The 20084-nt window shown below is 41.0% G+C and overlaps 1 protein-coding gene across 1 annotated transcript; it reads left to right on the plus strand.

Annotated features, from left to right (window-relative positions):
• Window positions 1-425: 425 nt before the first annotated feature.
• LOC131831229 (uncharacterized) lies at window positions 426-5068 on the plus strand. The gene is given in 8 exon segments (XM_059173396.1): window positions 426-447; window positions 769-857; window positions 997-1669; window positions 1737-1940; window positions 2006-3624; window positions 3626-3772; window positions 3774-4124; window positions 4127-5068. Coding segments are annotated over 8 exon segments (4047 nt in total).
• Window positions 5069-20084: the final 15016 nt, after the last annotated feature.

The raw sequence follows: 20084 nt of genomic DNA on the forward strand, positions 1-20084 counted from the left end.
TGCCCTGCTGAAGAGATGTCCTTGAATTATGCTCGTGGTTAATAAAGAAGAGAACTATTTTGTCCTAGTTTCACAGCCGCCCAGCTACATCCGGACGATAAGATATGGCTAACTGAAAAATGTGAACTGTACAGAACATAGCAGGAACTGTAACTATGAGGTCACTGTGATTATGGCTTTATGACAAGCCTTTGTCTAAAAAATGCATAAAAACCCCATACTCCCTTGGATCGGGGCTCTCAGCCTCCACCTGGTTTTCAGGAATGCTGCAGAGCCCCAGCATGCTGGAACAATAAAACCCTTGCTGTTGCAGAAAGAGCCGCCTTGGTGTCGTTCCTCTGTGCCTCCCTAGGTTGAGGTATTCTCGACCCTAACATTTGGAGGTCCCACCGAGATTTGACCCAGCCAACGGGACGCCGGACGGGATGGCCCCAAATCGCTCTTTGGGTAAGTCTGTGGCGCCTATTCCTCTTTTGGTACCAATATTCATGTGCACATGTTAGTCTGATTCTGTTTTCTCATGATTTCTGGTGATATCTGGGCAACCTTCAGTGTGTGACAGACATGTCCTGGAGATACCGGTTGCGACCTTGGGGGACGCCCCAGAGGTGAAGGAGGTCCAGGGATGCCTGGTAGCCTCCTGTCGGGTAGATCCAGAGGATCTACATCTGTTATATCCCAGAAAACAGTATCATTGGCCACTATTTTATTTTTCATCTCTCCTACAGTCCCAGTGGGGACAAGCGCTTGTGTCCTGCTTTCTTCTAGGTTTGATGACTGCAGGAATCTTCCTGTACTTTGAGATGGGACAGAACACATCAACTCCCCTGTCTCTAACCCTAGCCCATTGGTCAGAGGTTCGGGCTAGAGCTCATAATCTCTCTCTCTCTCTCTGTAAAGATAGCTAAATGGCAGACTCTCTGTGCCACTGAATGGCCATCTTTTGAGGTCAACTGGCCCCCCGAGGGGTCTTTCCATCTCTCCCTGATTTTGCAGGTCAAGAATGTCATCTACCAGCGCCGACTGGATGGACACCCGGACCAAAAGCCCTACATCTTGGTGTGGCAGGAACTCTGTGAAAATCCTCCTTTCTCTGAGGACCCTGCCTGCTTAACTGATCTAATTACCTCTCTAATAAACTCCCATCAGCCTACATGGAACAACTGCCAGCAACTGCTCTCAGTCCTCCTCACCTCTGAGGAAAAGGAGAATATCCTCCTGAATGCCCGAAAGAATGTGCCTGGCCCCGGCAGGCAACCTACCCAGCTTCCTAATCTGATTGATGAAAATTCACCTCTGACGTGCCCTGACTGGGATCCTAATCTGCCTGAAGGTAGGAGACACCTGGAAATCTATCGCCAGACTCTAGCGGCGGGTCTCAGGGCAGCAGGTCAAAAGCCCACTAATTTGGCTAAGGTAAAAGGTATAATCCAGGGCCCTACCTAAAGCCCCTCTCTATTTCTAGAAAGGCTTCTTGATGCCTACCGGAGGTATACTCCCTTTGACCCTCAGTCGGAGGAACAGCAGGCGTCAATAGCCATGGCTTTCATTGGACAGTCTGCAGTAGACATAAGAAGGAAGCTGCAGAGGCTGGAGGGATTACAAGAATTAACTATTAGAAATTTGGTTAGAGAAGCTAACAAAATTTTTAATAAGAGGAAAAAGAAGGAAAGAGAAAGAGGAAAAGAAGGAAAGAGAAAGTGGAAAAGAAGGAAAGAGAAAGAGGAAAGGAAGGAAAGAGAAAGAGAAAAGAAAGAAAAGAAAAAGAGAGGAAAAGGAAAAAGAAAGGGATAAAAGAAGGAACAAAGAGTTGACTGAAATCCTGGCCGCAATGGTAGAAACTAGTAAAAAATCAGATACTAAGACTTCAGGAAAGATAGGGAACCTGGGCCACTCTCCTAGGCGACACCCTAACTTGGCTTCAGACCAGTGTGCCTACTGTAAAGAGCATGGACACTGGGCTAGGGAATGTCCTAGAAAGAAGATGAATACAAGCTGTTTGAAGGGCCCAACCCTACGGACAACCTCCCGGATCTAAAAGGATGGCTACAGGACTTCCCTGAGGCTTGGGCTGAAACCACGGGATTGGGTTTAGCAACTGCCCAACCTCCTGTAGTGGTGGCACTTAAGACCTCTGCCACCCCTATCCAGGTAAAACAATACTCAATGAGTAAGGAAGCTCAAGAGGGTATCCACCCTCACATCACCAAACTCCTTCAACTAGGAGTCTTAGTGCCCTGCCAGTCAGCCTGGAAGACTCCCTTACTCCCTGTAAAGAAACCTGGAACTAATGACAATCGCCCTGTCCAAGACCTAAGAGAAATGCATGCTTGGATGGAGATAATACACCCTACAGTGCCAAAAACATATAATCTCCTCAGCATGTTAAGTCCCTCCCGAGTCTGGTACACTGTGCTAGACTTAAAATATTCCTTCTTCTGTTTGCGGCTACATCCTGACATCCAGCACATTTTTGCTTTTGAGTGGACCAATCCTAACGCTGGAATTTCGGGTTAACTCACCTGAACACAGCTTCCCCAGCGTTTTAGAAATTCGCCCACCCTGTTTGATGAAGCCTTGCATAAGGACTTAAAATCCTTCCGGGAGACACATCCCACTTTGACTCTTTTGCAGTATGTGGATGACCTCCTGCTGGCTGCTGAGACCCAGCAAGAATGTCTCCATGGGACTAAGCCCCTGTTAAGGGCTCTGGCTACCCTGGGATATCAAGCCTCTGCCAAAAATGCTCACCTTTGCCAGTTAGAAGTGATGTTTCTAGGCTATAAGATCAGGGAAGGCAAACGGTGGCTTACGGATGCAAGGAAAAAGACTGTCACTCAAATACCGCCTACTCAGACTAAAAGGCAACTAAGGGAGTTCCTAGGGATGGCAGGCTTCTGTCATTTATGGATACCTGGATTTCCATCCTTAGCTGCTCCGCTTTATCCCCTCATCAAAAATGAGGTTCCCTATGAATGGGGGAAGGAACAACAATAGGCTTTTGATGGAATAAAACGGGCACTGCTTTCAGCCCCTGCCTTGGCCTTACCAGATGTAGAAAAACCCTTCACCCTATACCTGAATGAAAGACACTGGATGACAAAAGGAGTGTTAACCCAATCCCTGGGCCCCTGGAAGCGCCCTATAGCCTATCTATCTAAAAGGCTGGATCCTGTTGCAGGCAGATGGCCAAAATGCCTAAAAATTATAGCCGCTGCAGCTTTACTTGTCAAGGGTGCTGACAAACGGACTCTGGGGCAGAAATTTACTCTTATTGCCCCTCACAGTTTGGAAAGTGTGATCCGGCAACCCCCAGACCGCTGGCTCTCCAATGCTCATATAACCCACTATCAGAGCCTCCTGTTAGACAAAGACTGCATCTCTTTTGGAAATCCTGTGCTCCTTAATTCCACCACCCTGCTACCAGAGGAGACGGATGACCCAGTAATCCTTTCCTGCCAGGATATCCTGGCTGAAGAAACAGGCGTGAGGCCAGACCTCAAGGACAGACCCCTGCCCCATGCTGATATAACTTTGTTCACGGACGGGAGCAGCTTCCTACAACAAGGGGAGCAATGGGCAGGGGCGACGGTAGTTGGGCCTCAACCTGTGGTTTGGTCAGCACCCTTTAACGCCTGGAACTTCTGCTCAGAATGCAGAACTTATTGCTCTAACCCAAGCCTTGCACCTGGCGACGGGACAACGGGCTAATATCTACACAGACAGCCGCTATGCCTTTGCCACTGCTCATGTACATGGTGCCATCTACCTGGCAGCGGGGGCTTCACACCTCCGCTGGGAAAGAAATCAAGAACAAACGGGAGATTATAGATCTCCTTGAGGCTATCCACCTCCCAAAAGAGACAGCCATCATACACTGTCCTGGACATCAAGAAGGTGAAGACCCAGTTGCCCAGGGCAACCGTCGCGCAGACGAAGAAGCAAGAGCGGCCGCCCTGTGTGACCCCCCAGTAGCAAACATCCTGACTACATTGGAAGAAGTCACTGAGCAGGAGACCTCAAAGGAAAAGGTAAATGAATTTTTACTTTTCACCCACCACCTCACCCATCTAGGTACCGGAATCCTGTTGGACTTATTAAAGGACAAAATCTGCCACCCCTACCTCCGGGAAGGGCAAAGAAACTGGCTCAAGATATTGTTTCATCCTGCAAAGCCTGCACAGTGACCAATGTGCAACGAGCAGACGACTCCCCCGGAACCAAGGACCAAGGGGACCAACCTGGAATCTTCTGGGAAATAGACTTTACTGAGGTAACACCTGCAAAATATGGAAATAAGTATCTGCTGGTCTTTGTAGACACGTTTTCAGGATGGGTCGAAGCCCTCCCCACTAAAAAGGAAATTATAGTAGTGGCCAAGAAGATCCTAGAAGAGATCTTCCCCCGATTTGGGCTGCCTAAGGTAATATGATCTGATAACGGACCTGCATTCGTGGCCCAGGTAAGTTAAGGGCTGGCCACGGTCTTGGGGTTTAATTGGAAATTACATTGTGCATATAGACCCCAGAGCTCAAGACAGATAGAAAGGATGAATAGAACTATAAAAGAGACCTTAACCAAATTAGCTATAGAGACTGGTTTGTAAGATTGGACGGTGCTCCTTCCTTATGCCCTCTTCCGTGTGCGTAATACCCCTTCCCCCTCTAGGAGGAACCTCACCCCATTTGAAATCCTCTATGGGCGACCCCCTCCTTTAAAACACATAACTGAACATGGATATGGGACATTTGTTACTTCCTCTGCCATGCTGATACCCAGACTTAAGGCTCTAGAGACCATCCAGAAATATATCTGGAAGGGCCTATCAGAGGCCTACCGACCGGGTACTCTTACTCCCCACTCTTATTCTACAGATGATTGGGTCTATGTACACCGACACCAGGTACACAACCTTGAGACTCAATGGAAGGGACCCTACTTGATCCTGCTGACCATGCCAACTCGACGGCATGGCAAGGTCGACGGCATGGCAGCCTGGATCCATGCTAGTGGGACCCATACTTATTCTCCTCCTGCTTTTGACTATAGGACCCTATATTTTAAATAAATTAATAGCCTTTATGCAAGATAGAATAGGACAGATCAAGTTAATGGTAATAAGGCAACAATATAAAGCATTACACACAGATAATATTCACAATCTCTAAGGTTAGAATACCTACAAGAAGAAGTGGGGAATGAAGAGATCCAGAGCTGAAAGAGTTAAATTGTGTGGAGCTTCTGCTAACTTGCTTTTCTGTAACTGCTCTGCTGCCTTGTGGGTCGAACCTTGAGAAGTACGAGCATGGTCTTCCCTTCGTGTTCCCCTCCATTACCCCGAGGCCCCACATCCTGAGTACGTGCCCTGCTGAAGAGATGTCCTTGAATTATGCTCGTGGTTAATAAAGAAGAGAACTATTTTGTCCTAGTTTCACAGCCGCCCAGCTACATCCGGACGATAAGATATGGCTAACTGAAAAATGTGAACTGTACAGAACATAGCAGGAACTGTAACTATGAGGTCACTGTGATTATGGCTTTATGACAAGCCTTTGTCTAAAAAATGCATAAAAACCCCATACTCCCTTGGATCGGGGCTCTCAGCCTCCACCTGGTTTTCAGGAATGCTGCAGAGCCCCAGCATGCTGGAACAATAAAACCCTTGCTGTTGCAGAAAGAGCCGCCTTGGTGTCGTTCCTCTGTGCCTCCCTAGGTTGAGGTCTTCTCAACCCTAACAAAACTATAGAAACAAGGACTTCACAGGCAACATGATGTCAGTAAAAATGTATCTTTCAATAATCACTCTCAATATGAAAGGCCTAAATGCTGCCATAAAACAGCAAAGTTTTGTAGATTGGATAAAATGACAGGGCTTGTCCATATGCTGTCTACAAGAGACCAATTTAGAACTTAAAGATACATCCAGACTGGAAGTGAAGGATTGGAAAAGTAAATTTCATGACAACAGTCCTCAAAAGAAAGCTGGGGCAAGGATTCACATATCAGATAAATTAGGGGAGGACAAGATGGCGAGGAAGTAGGAGGAGGTGCCTTTACAGCCTGTACCCCAAAGTGAGGTGATTACCTACCAAAGAACTCCGTTCACCCATGAAATAAGCCTGAGATCAGAATTATACACGTCTGGATCTCTACAGGGGCAGAAGATGCCAGTGGGCAGGTAAATAGGAGTGGGAACGACGACTGATATCGGAAGATAAACAAAAAGGGGAGGGAGCCACCAGAGGCGACCGTTTGGAAAGTAATAACCCAATATGAGCGAGAGTTCCCTACATCTGGGGACCAGCATTAACTTGGAGACTGCTTGAAAGCATTCCAAAAGAGCAAAGGATCGCGGGGGGAAATTGTGGGAATCGGGGTGGCTAGGGACAGGGGCTTAAGTCCCTGGTCCCAGGACAGCCTCCCCTGGTGCTGAGCCAGAGAGAGTGCAGCGGAGAAACCAGGTCTTGGTCCCTAAGCCACCAGCACGCCAGAGAATGCGTGCTCCTGTAAAGGGATGGGAGCCACACCGGTGGGGAGAACACAAAAGCCCTGCTACAAAGCCTGAGATATGCATGCACGTCCCTCATGCTCCCCTGAGAGAGTTACAAAGGCCTGGCCAGTGCTCTTTGATCCACGCCATTGTTTCAGAGCCTAAGCCTTGTGCCCCAAACTCTCCCCTGACAGAGGTGCGCAAAAGCCCAGCCTGGTGCTTTCGGACCTGCGCCCCATTCTCAGTGCCTGAGATGCGCGTGTGACCCATAGCCACCCCTGAAAGGTGCATGCAAGCCGGGAACTCTTAGACTCAGCAAGACCAGGCACTCCCAGCCCAGGCCAGTGGCAAAATCTGTGTGCAATTGCTGCTTGGAACCTCTCTGACAGTCGGGAGCTCCCAGACAGCCGCCACTGCCTTGGCTTTGGGTACAAGCAAAATATCCTGCGTCCCTAGGGTCTGCAACTTGGAACCTGCTCTGCCAGAGGCCAAGGGGGAACTTATTTAGACTCTGCAGCCAGACTGAGGCTTCTCTCTGAGAGGGAGATCAGGGTGCGGTTGGTTTTCCTCTAAAACTACAAAAACCATCAAAGGCGGTCAAGGTGAGAGAAAAAAAAGTGAACAAACATAAAAACCACCAGAGAACAAAAGCCTGAAAAAAAAAAAACAAAAACAAAAACAGTTTCCTCAGAGCCCACCCCCTTGAGGGGGGCGGGAGGATTTAACTCAAGAAACATCATTGACTGACAACCCACGTGGCAATCCCCTCTCCCAGAAAACAAACCAAAAAAGGAAAAAAAAAAAAAGAGAGAAAAAAAAAAGGGACTACAAGACAACAACCACTACTTCATAGGAAAATTTTTATTTTTTCACTCATTCCCATTATTCTGGTTCATTTTTTTTACACATAGGTAATTTTTTTTAACCTATTTACCATCACAGCAAGCTGTACAGTACATCAAATTCCATAATGTCCTTCTAACCTGAACTTTTGATACGTACATCTATGTTTTCCTTTTGCATTTGTATTTTTTGAATTTCTCTTTTTTAATTTTAGTTTAGTTTAGTCTAGTTTATTCCTCTTTATTTTTATCCTCTAATATTCATATAGAATTAAACTTCAAAGTAATCCTCTTTCCCCAATCAGTACTACACCTATAGTTAAACCAAATTTTTAATCCCCTTTATCTTAGGAAAGTTGAGCCCTTTAACAAATATATCAAGATACATCCAGGGAGAATCAAAACAACCTTCCTCACCCACACTGAGAATTTATAACCACTCTCCCATCTTCTTCTTCTTCCACCAGTGTTTCAGTGTTTTTGTGTTTGTTCAGAGAGCATATAAATCTTACACTTGGGGTTCTTTTTGACGAGGTTCTTCCTTTATTTGCATATATATATTTTTTCTCTTGTCATATACTTGTATCAGTCTTTTTGTTTGTCTGTTTTTGTTTGTCTACTTCATAAATCTTACCTTGGGGCCCATCTGGGCTGAAATTTCTCTTTCATCTTCCCTTTCTTTCCTGTCTCTCTATCTCTTTTTTTTTTCTTTCTTTTTTCTTTTCTTTTGTCTCTCGTTTGGGTGAGGAATCCTGATTGCTCAGAAGTGTTCCAGGGTGCACCTTGACTGCACCACAGTTGATACATCCATCTACATCTGTTCAGTCATCTCCCACAAAAATGACTAGGAGGAGGAATGCCCAACCAAAGAAAAATACAGAGGATGGACCTTCTGCAACAGAGCTAATGGCGATCAACATAGACAATATGTCGGAAAGAGAATTCAGGCTAACAATTATCCAGGCAATAGCTAGGTTGGAGAAAGCAATGGATGACCAAACGGAATTGATTAAGGCTGAACTGAAAGTGACCAGACAGAATGTTCACAATGTTAGGGCAGAGCTTAATGCTACCAGGAAGGAGGTTCACAATGCTCTCAATGAGTTCCAATCTAATCTAAACTCTCTCAAAGCTAGGGTAACTGAGACAGAATATAGAATTAGTGATCTGGAGAACAAACAGATAGAAAGGATCAGGAGGAAGCCTGGAACAAAGAGCTTAGAAACCATGAGAACAGAATCAGAGAAATAAATGATACCATGTAGCATTCCAACGTCAGAATTATTGGAATCCCTGAAGGGGAGAAGAAAGAAAGAAGTCTAGAAGATATAGTGGAACAAGTCCTTCATGAAAATTTTCCCAATCTCGCGAATGGAACCAGCGTTCATGTACTAGAGGCTGAACAGTCTCCACCCAAGACTATACATTCAAAAAAAAAAAAAATCACGACACCTGATAGTCAAATTGAGGAATTATAATTGTAGGTATAACCTCTTGAAAGCCACCAGGGCAAAGAGGCTCCTTACTTACACATATAAGATAAATTAGATTTTATACTAAGAACTTTAGTCAGAGATAAAGAAAGACACTACATAAATGAAAGGATATATCCACCAATAAGATCTAACAATTGTAAATATCTATGTCCCCCAATATAGGAACATCCAACTACATAAGCCAAATATTAATCAAAATATAGAGTCATATTGATATGAATACATTAATAGTAAGTGATCTTAACTCACCACTCTTCGTAATAGATCACCCAAGCAGAAAATCAATAAAGAAACCAGAGCTTTAGAATGATACAGTGGACCAGATTGACTTCATAGATATATACAGAACATTCCACCCTAAAACAACAGAATACTCATTCTAGGGTGTACATGGAACTTCATCCAGAAGAGACCCCATACTGGTTCAAAAATGAGGGCTCAACCAATACCAAAAGATTGAGATTATCCCCTGCATATTCTTAGACCACAGTGTTTTGGAACTGTAATTCAATGGCAAGAAAAAGTTTGGAAGGAATTCAAATACTTGGAAGCTAAAGAACACCCTGCTTAAGAAAGTTTGGATCAACCAGGAAATCAAAAAAGAACTCAAAGAATTCATGTAAACCGGGATGCCTGGGTGGCTCAGTTGGTTAAGTGGCTGCCTTCGGCTTAGGTCATGATCCCAGCGTCCTGGGATTGAGTCCCACATCGGGCTCCTTGCTCAGCAGGGAGCCTGCTTCTCCCTCTGCCTCTGCCTGCCATTCTGTCTGCCTGTGCTCTCTCTCTCTCTCTCTCTCTGACTAATAAATAAATAATCTTAAAAAAAAGAATTCATGTAAACCAATGAGAATAAAGACACATTAGTTCCAAAACCTTTGAGATATGGCAAAGGTGGTCCTAAGGGGGAAAAAACATAGCCGTTTAAGGCTTACTTTAAAAAATAAAAAAAAAAAAAGAATACATGAGCTTCTTTAGAAATAGAGTTCTCCTTAGATAAATAAAAAATCAACAACAAATTAAGCCAACCCCATGCATAATAAGGGAAATAATTAAGATTAGAGTGAAGATCAATGAGTTAGAACTAGGGATACAGTACAACACATTAACGAAACTAGAAGCTGGTTTTTTGAATGAATCAATAAGATTGATAAACCACTGGCCAAACTGATCCAAAAGAAAGGAGAGAGGACCTAAATTAATAAAATTATGAAGGAAAGGGTAGAGATCATGACTAATACCGAGGAAAAATATACAATCATCGGAAGTTACTATCAACAGTTATATGCCAACAAGTTAAGCAATCTAGATGAAATGGATGTGTTCCTGGAAACCTATAGACTTTAAAAAATGAATCAGGAAGAAATTGACAACCTGAAAAGACCAATGTCTAGTAACAAGATTGAAGCAGTGATCAAAAAATCCCAGAAAACAAGAGACCAGGACCTCATGGACCCACTGGAGAATTCTACCAACATTCAAAGAAGAAATAATACCTACTTTCCTGAAGCTGTTTCAAAAAATATAAGCAGAAGGAAAACTTCCAGACTCTTTCTATGAAGCCAGCATTACCCTGATCCCCAAACCAGGCAAAGACCCCATCAAAAAGGAGAATTTCAGACCAATATCCCTGATAAATATGGAAGCCAAGATTCTCAACAAGATCCTAGCTAATAATATCCAACAGCACATTAAAAAGTTTATACATCATGACCAGGTGGATTTTATCCCTGGGTTGCAGGGTGGTTCAGCATTTTAAAATCAATTAATGTGATAGAACAAATCAGTAAGAGAAGAGAGAAGAAGTACATGGTCTTTTCTAGTGTTGCAGAAAAAAAAATTGGCAATATACAGTATCCATTCCTGATTAAAATGCTTCAAAGTATAGGAATAGAGGGAATATTCCTCAACTTCATAAATTCTGTGAAAAACCCACAGCGAATATCATCCTCAATGGCAAAAAGCTGACAGTCTTCCCTTTGAGATCAGGAACACGGCAAGGATGTCCACTTTCACCATTGTTGTTCAACACAGGACTAGACGTCCTAGAAACAGTAATAAGACAACAAAGAGAAATAAAAGTTATTGAAATTCGTGAAGAAGAAGTCCAACTCTCTCTCTTCACAGATAACGTGACACTTTATATGGAAAACCTAAAAGACTCTACTCCCAAACTACTAGAACTCATACAGGAGTTCAGTGATGTGACAGGATCCGACATCAATGTACAGAAATCAGTTGCTTTCTTATACACTAACAATGAAAATATGGAAAGGGAAATTAGAGAATTGATTTCATTTACTAGAGCACCAAGAGCCATAAGATACCTGGGAATAAACCTAAGCAAAGAGGGAAAGGATCTGTACTTGAGGAACTACAGAACACTCATGAGAGAAATTGAAGAAGACACAAAAAGATGGAAGACCATTCCATGCTCATTGATTGGAAGAATTAACATTGTTAAAATGTCTATACTACATGTCTATACTACCCAAAGCAATCTATGTCTTCAATGCCATCCCGATAAAATTTCCACTTTCATTTTTCACAGTGCTGAAACAAAAAAAACCTAAAATATGTATGAAACCAGAAGAGACCCTGAATTACTAAAGAAAAGTTGAAAAAGAAACACAGAACTGGGAGCATCATGTTGCATGATTTCAATCTTTACTACAACGCTGTGATACCCAAGGCAGACATAGTGCTGGCACAAAAAAACAGACACATAGACCAGTGGAACAGAGTAGAGAGCATAGATATGGACCCACAAGTCTATGGTCAACTGATCTTTGACAAAGCAGGAAAAAATATACAGCGGAAAATGTCTCTTCAATAAATGGTGCTGGGAAAATTGAACAGCTATGTGTACAAAAATGAAACTTGACCATTCTCTTACACCATACACTAAGATAAATTCGAAATGGATAAATGACCTTAACACGAGGAAGGAATCTATCAAAATCTTACTGATGGACATAGACAGTACCCCTCCGACATCAGCCAGAGCAACTTCTTTCAAGATATGTCTCCAAAGGTAAAGGAAACAAAAGCAAAAATGAACTTTGGGAACTTCATCAAGATCAAAAGCTTCTGCACAGCAAAGGAAACAGTCAACAATACAAAGAGGAAGCCCAAAGAATGGGTGAAGATATTCTCAAATGACAGTACAGACAAAGGGTTAATATCCAGGAACTATAAAGAACTCCTCAAACTCAACACACAAAAAACCAGATGACCACATCATAAAATGTGCAGAAGACATGAAAGACACTTCTCCAAAGAAGACATACAAAAGGCTAACAGCCACATGAAAAAATGTGCATAATTATTAGCCATCATGGAGATGCAAATCAAAACCACATTGAGATACCACCTCACACCAGTTAGAATGGCCAAAATTAACAAGACAGGAAACAACAAGTGTTGGAGAGGATGTGGAGAAAGGGGAGCCCTTTAAACTGTTGAATGGAATGCAAGTTGGGGTAGCCACTTTGGATAACAGTGTGGAGCTTCCTTACAAAATTAAAAATAGAGCTTCCCTATGACCCTGCAATTTCACTACTGGGTATTTACCCCCAAAGACACAGATGTAATGAAAAGAAAGATCATCTATACCCCAATGTTCAAAGCATCAATGGCAACTGTCACCAAAATGGAAAGAACCAAGATATCCTTCAACAGATGAATGGATAAGGAAGATGTGGTCCATATACACTATGGAGTACTATGCCTCCATCAGAAAGGATGAATACCCAACTTTTGTATCAACATGGACGGGACTGGAGGAGATGATGATGATGATGATGATGATGATGATGATGATGATTTACTGACTTGACTTGAAATAAGTAACGCAGAGTGAGTCAATTATCCTGTGCTTTCACTTACTTGTGGAGCATAAGGAATAACAAGGAAGATATTGGGAGATGCAGAGGAGAAGTCAGTTGGGAAATCAGACAGGGAGATGAACCATGTGAGACTGTGGACTCTGAGAAACTAACTGAGGATTTTGGAGGGGAAGAGAGTGTTGAGTTGGGTGAGCCTGCTGGTGGGTATTAAAGAGGGCATGTGTTGCAGGGAGCACTGGGTGTGATGCCTAAATAATGAATCTTGCAACACTGAAAAAAATAAAATTAAATTTAAAAAAGTAAAAAAAAAATACACAAGGACAGAGATAAGAATTCTATCATTCTTTATGTTTATATTTTAAAGTGATAACCCTAGAGCATTATGAAAGAAATTTTTGAACATGAATACTGGAAGAAAAGACCTTTGAATGACTTAAACCAGGGAAAATTTATTTTTTTGAAGATTTGTATTTAATCTGTGATTGCTCATTTGTGTATATCATTGTAAAACTTTAGAAAATTTATGTTGTAAACAAAATCTTACACTTATTTTCTAAATTGGGAAAATATATAAATAGTCAATTTTTTTCTTTACAGAAAAACTGAATTTTTAAAAGTTTCTCATTATATTACATAATTAATTATATAAGATTAGATACCATGTTTTAAAGCTTGGAAATATTTGGCTGTTGCTTTTAAAATTCTCAGTTCATTTTCATCAGTAAGTATTTATTTTTTAAAGATTTTGTATATTTATTGGTTTGTCAGAGAGAGAGAGAGAGAGAGAGAGTGCACAAGCTGGCAGAGTGGCAGGCAGAGGCTGAGAGAGAAGCAGGCTCCTTGCAGAGCAAGGAGCCAGATGCAGGACTGGATCCCAGGACTGTGGGATAATGACCTTAGCTGAAGCCAGTGGCTTAACCGACTGAGCCACCCAGGTGTCCCCATCATTAAGCATTTAAGGAGAATTTACTATTCATGCAATTTATTAATCACTGACCCAATAATTTATTATTGACTGATTCAATATTCCCATTATTAAATGAAAATAATATTTTATATCACATAGAATGAATATAAAGCATAAAGAATGAGATTGATATAATTTGAATTCCAATCATAGCCAAAGGGAAAACCCAATTAAGTTTTTATTAAGATTATATGACTATTGTACATTGACATCATGTCCTCTACTTTCTGGCTACACTTAAAGTGTATTGTGTATCCTTATTTTAAATCTGTTCATTAAATGGCTTACTGTCATTTAGCTTACTGTCAATTAGCCTGGTTTACTTGCTAACTGATCAGATGGTCACAATGATGCCTGTCACAGTCTCAGTGATGATTCCATTGTTTTTGAAATTATTTACAGGACAATTCTATGTGATAGGACCCAGAGCACCAGTCATTGGCTTGGTTGGGGAAGAGGCTCTGTTTGTCCTGCCAGCTCAGCCCATCAGTGGATGCTCAGAACATGGAAGTGAAATGGTACCCTAATGATCCTTATGGCCTGGTGCATCACTATAGTACTTCCCAGATTGATATGGAGCAGCAGAGGCCAGAATACCGAGGGAGAACAGAATTCCTGAAGGAGAATGTTACCAAAGGGCATGTTGCCTTAAGGATACATCCCATCCAACTTTCAGATGGAGGGGAGTATGCATGTTTCTTTGAAAGCTCCACATACTACAATGATGTAACATTCCAAGTGTTGGTTAATAGATTTAGTTGGCTAAATCTATACATACACTATGATGGAATGCCAAGAAATTTAAATATGTAAAATTATTCTAATCAGTCCATCTCAGCATTCTTTGGCTCTAGTAAAATATATTTGCATCTTTTCTATGCCAACACCGTTACTTTGGAGGAAAGAAAGAACAGGGGTTATAGTAGATATGATCTCAGAAGACTCAGTCCCAGAAACGTATCTTAGTCTCTATTCAGAAACACAGAATGAACTAAACAGAGGCAGAAAGAATCTCACCAGCCTGCTATCAGGCTGGGTTTTTTGCACCTTGCTGCTGCCCATTCTGATAATAGTCCAATCAAATGTGGTGTTTCTGACTCCCCGTATGACAACCATATTTATTCAGATCCTTTCATAATTTCTCCCCTTAGATCTCATTCCTCTCAGATATTTTCCACACAAACAAGACAAAATAAAACAAAACAACATAACTGTACTGCCAGAATGAAAGTTAAGCTTTCCAATTCAACCATGCACTGAGCGATAATCAGCATTTTCTTTATAAACATTGTGAGACCTTATATTGAGCTCAGATGATGAGTTTCTCTATCCTCTCCTTTATAATGGACATTAAGAGACATTAACCCAATCCATCAGATGGAGCCAATAATATTGACCTTCTTCCCAAAGACTGGGAAATTCTTCTCCTCCAGAACTCCCTTACCTGTTTCTAAATATTCCTACCTCCTATTTAGTGAAAATTCTGATTATGAACTAAGTAATCCGTAATCCATATTTACATACTAAAGGGTGGATGCTTATATAATTTTCATAAATTAAAGGGAGTTGTTGTGAAGAGACTTACTTGCAAGTTTTAAACACCTTTTTGAGTCAGAGTTTTTATTACCAGACACTTTGATTCACACATCCCCTAATAGTTTTTCTGCAGAGTAAAGGAGCGAATAGTTGCCTCCTTCTGTGATTCCTTCCTGGGTTTAGAGTAAAGCTGCATCTTTAGGTAAGTAGACGGGGATTCCTCAGTGGAAGTCTCTATTGTATGCAAATGAGTGTCACTCCCACAGAGGCATTTAGCTAGGCACTAGGAATGAGATCAATTATGTTTACCTATTCACTGAGTTTTGCCTTTAGAACAGGGATCATTCACTCTACTGTGGTAACTTCCCAAGCAATCCAGGTGTTAGACATCCACTTCATGAAGTCCTACAGACATTTCCTAAACCTTGGGTAAACCCATATTAGGAGGTCTGAATTTGAGAGCCAATTGTTACTTGAAAGGTTCCATGACAAAAGGACGAGACTGATACAAAGCGAAGGTCAAGCAAAGCTTTATTTCGCGCCAAGCACCGAGAATCAAACTGGCCTGCCAGGGCCGTCTCTTGCAAAGAGGCGACCCCTCCCAGTCTCACAGACTAATTTTTATAGAGTAAAGGCTATGTGGTTGAGCCTGGCCACACAGAGGTGGCCAATTGAATTATATTCTACTCCATGATAGTCATCTAATTTAGCCTATGACCTTGGCTAGAATTTGTTTGGAGCCCAAAAGGCAGGGCTCACACTCCTTGGTGGGTAATACGTGTGCTTTCCCTTGATTGGACATCTCCAGCTGGCCTGGCTCATCCTTGGCGGGTAGGGAGGTAATACGTGCACTTTCACTGATTGGACGTTTCCACCTGGCCGGACACGTCCTTGTATGTGGTCTCCGTTATCAGGGGCTGGTCAGTCATATTTCACCAGTTCTGTTTCTAAGCACTTTTCTCTTGGGGGGAAGGGGCAGGTTCAATATAAGTTTACTGCATAAACAACAAAATGGCTCACTCTGGCTAAGTAGGCCCTTACATTACTGTTGCTTCTTGAATAAACAACATGTCATTTCTCAGGATCATCAAAATTTTATCTCAGACTTAACTTGTTCTTTGTACAGTTTTCCTATCACTGAATAGAAAACAACTTTCCACTAGTCTTCCATTTTACCCCAGTTTCTTTAGAAGAATGCATTTCCTATCTTGAAGTTATTACCACTCAACTCTGGCATTTTTTCAGAATGAGTTTGTTATTAGCTGAAAAAATTGTTAGTTGACACACGTCCTAGAATTTACTTTACAATCTCCTATATCTTATAGATGAGGTTATCTGATACATCACTTTGTTGACTTTTCCAAATCATATATGCAAGAGAAGTTGTATTTGCTACCCAAGCACAATTTTTTAAAATAAAACTAAGATATGTATGTATGTACTGTATAGTGTCTAACACAACATAATATTTTTTTTAAAAAGATAAAATTAAACAAAAAATTCAGACATAAAAATAAATAAATAAAACTAAGATAAATCCTATGGTGATCTTAATTTTACTGTGGATATATAGTGCATAAAATAATGATAAATTCCACCCACCTTTTTTACTAGGTCTAGAACATCCAAAGAAATTTTAACCAAACTTAACAAAAAAACATTTCCTAAAAGCTAAAAAAGAAAATTGAAAGTTCTGATATTAGATGACATAGCCTTATAATGATGATGAACACTATAGGTTTTATCTCCTTGCCATGGTCATAAGACAATGAAAATCCCAGAGATTCAAAATGGGTAAAAAATGGTATTTAAGTCATCCTGTACTATGTCAGAAGCCATCCTGGCCTCATGTTTACCAGTCAGAAACCCACAATAGTATGAGAACCATGGTGACCTGATTTCCTCTCTTATTAGCTAACTTTTTTCCACTTCAGCCCCTCAGTATTGACTTGATAACTTAAGTCACATCATTAATGGCTAAGGCAATATTTGGAATATATGTTTCAATCCTCTAAAAATATCCATTCCCTCACCCCTATTTCCCACCCCTATTTTTAATTGAGGCTTAACCTGCACAATGCATTTTACCCTTAGACCACAAATTTAATGAGTTAAAGAGAATGGTATAACTTGAAGTACAACATTACTTTTCTCTCTCCAAAAAATCTGATATTAATGAAACATTTATTGTGTTTCTACAAAAAAAATATATATATAGAATTTTGTCTTCAGAAAATACCCACCCATAATTGCATTTCTCTTCAGGTCCTAGAAGGTAGCCTGAATATGTGAAATGTAATGGGATGGCCTTTCAAATGTAAAGATCCTGGAAAATGGAAAACATATTTTCTTTGTATTCTTAATTGATGAACTTTTTAAGGAGAATAATATTTATTACAACCCAGTAAAGAGTTTAATAGAGTAATTTTTATACCCATTACATGGGTGGAGACCATTTTTATCCTCATTTCACAAACAGGGAATGGAGATATAGAGAGGTTGGTCCATTAGTTGCACTGGCCTACTCTTGCCAGCCAGTACAAATGTACTTTTTGAATCTAGAACTTATCCTCATAATCATGATTCTCCAATGATTCTCAAAGCTACTATATTCTGAAAATACCATTTATCAGTACCAGCACTGGGGGACACAGCTGTGCCAATGAAGTCATCATTGGTGTAACATGTTATTTACTAACTCCTGGTGATTTGTCAGGGTCTGGCCCTCCATGTAGTATCAGATAACATTAGACAATTTTCTTTCACCAACTTAATAGAAGGACTGCCATAACAAATTACTGCAAATATGATGGCCCAAAACAACAGAAGTGTATCTTCTCACAGTTCTGGAGAACATAGTCCACAATCAAGGTATCATCAGCATTATGGTCTCAGGGAAGCATCTGAGAAGAATGCTTCCTTGTCTCTTCCAGGTTCTGGTACCCCCGGCATGACTTGTCTTATGTTGGGATCTCTACATTCTCTGCTGCAAACTTCACAGGGCCATTTTCCTGTGTCTCTGTGTCCAAATCTCTTTCTTATATAGACCATATTCACTTTGGATTATGATCCACCCCAGTCCTGGATAACTTCCTCTTTACTAATTACTTGTACAAAATGGTATCCAAATAAGTGCCACTTATTGAAGGTTAGGACTGGAACATATCCTTTCAGAAGACACATTTCAACTCACAATAGGGCTAATTTGATCCCAGTAAATTTGATCTTTGTTGTTGTTGTTATCACTGTATCAGTTACTCTACATAATACTGTGTAGAATGCTGCACTATTATCCACTGAACTACAGAAGACAGTAGCTTAAACCAGAGCTTCTTTATTCTGTGGTAAAGGCAGAAAGGAGCACAGAATCAGAAGAGTGGCTAGACACTGTGCGGTTCATACATTTCTTATCATGATGTTTTTGCCACATCCATATAATCCACTTTTGAAGATGACTCACACTCTGCATTCTCCAGCCCTTGAGAAGGGAGAATGAATGTAGAAAAGGTGTCTCTTTACTTTGAGAAAAATAGTCTAAAAAACATATACATCATTTTCATTTGAAACACACCATTGATATCTCGAAGTCACTTCTAATTTTAAGTCTGGAGGTTTGGAACATGCATTCTTAACCAGGGCTGAATATACAGAGTTAAAATTTATATTGTTTCCTAAAGGGTTCTATCAAAAATGGAGGCTACTAACCACGTGTTAAATTGAAATTTAAATGTTTTTGATAAACATTTGATTGATGAAAATATGAAATTCAGTTCCTAACAACATTTCAGGTACTTAGTAGCCACCTGTATCTAGTTAATCTGGACCACACTGATGTCAGTAACATTCCCAACATCATAAGTTCTTATAAAAAATAACATCTTTAGAATTAGACATTAAAAAATATTTGAAAATGACTAGTAACTTGCCTCACAAAACCACCAACTTATGTGTGCCTTTAGCTTTGATGTTCCAAGTGATTTGTTGGATGTTTTTCTACCCAACTTTAAGAATCATCAAATTAATTACTCAGTGATGTTTCAAAGTGGGGGAGGTAAAAGGTAAACAATACATACATGCTGGGCGTTTGGGTACTTTATTAAATGCTCATACAGCTGGTTTCTTTTTTTTCCAAAATTCTTTGTGACTAGTTTCTTTTTTTTTTAATTTATTTTTTATTTTCAGCATAACAATATTCATTATTTTTTCACCACGCCCAGTGCTCCATGCAATCCGTGCCCTCTATAATACCCCCCAACTGGAACCCCAGCCTCCCACCCCCTGCCACTTCAAACCCCTCACATTGTTTTTCAGAGTCCATAGTCTCTCATGGTTCACCTCTCCTTCCAATTTCCCCGAATTCCCTTCTCCTCTCTAACTCCCCATGTCCTCCATGCTATTTGTTATGCTCCACAAATAAGTGAAGCCATATGATAATTGACTCTCTCTGCTTGACTGCTTTCATTCAGCATAATCTCTTCCAGTCCCATCCATGTTGCTACAAAAGTTGGGTATTCGTCCTTTCTGATGGAGGCATAATACTCCATAGTGTATATGGACCACATCTTCCTCATCCATTTGTCCGTTGAAGGGCATCTTGGTTCTTTCCACAGTTTGGCGACCATGGCCATTGCTGCTATAAACATTGGGGTACAGGTGGCCCTTCTTTTCACGAAATCTGTATCTCTTAACTCTACTTTTATAAATAAGAAAATTGAGTTTCATAGAAGTTAGTGAAAATATAAAATGGCAAGAAAACATTTGGAGATGTGTAATTTCTCTGTCTTTGGCTATTCTAGTCTCAGGTAGGGCTCCTTATATCCACATTGAGCCTGGAAATAAAAAGGACTTCAAAGTGACCTGCATGTCCACGGGGTGGTATCCAGAGCCTGAGGTGAAATGGAGGAGCCA

The sequence above is a fragment of the Mustela lutreola genome, chromosome 5, assembly GCF_030435805.1.
Source record: "Mustela lutreola isolate mMusLut2 chromosome 5, mMusLut2.pri, whole genome shotgun sequence".
NCBI lineage: Eukaryota > Metazoa > Chordata > Mammalia > Carnivora > Mustelidae > Mustela > Mustela lutreola.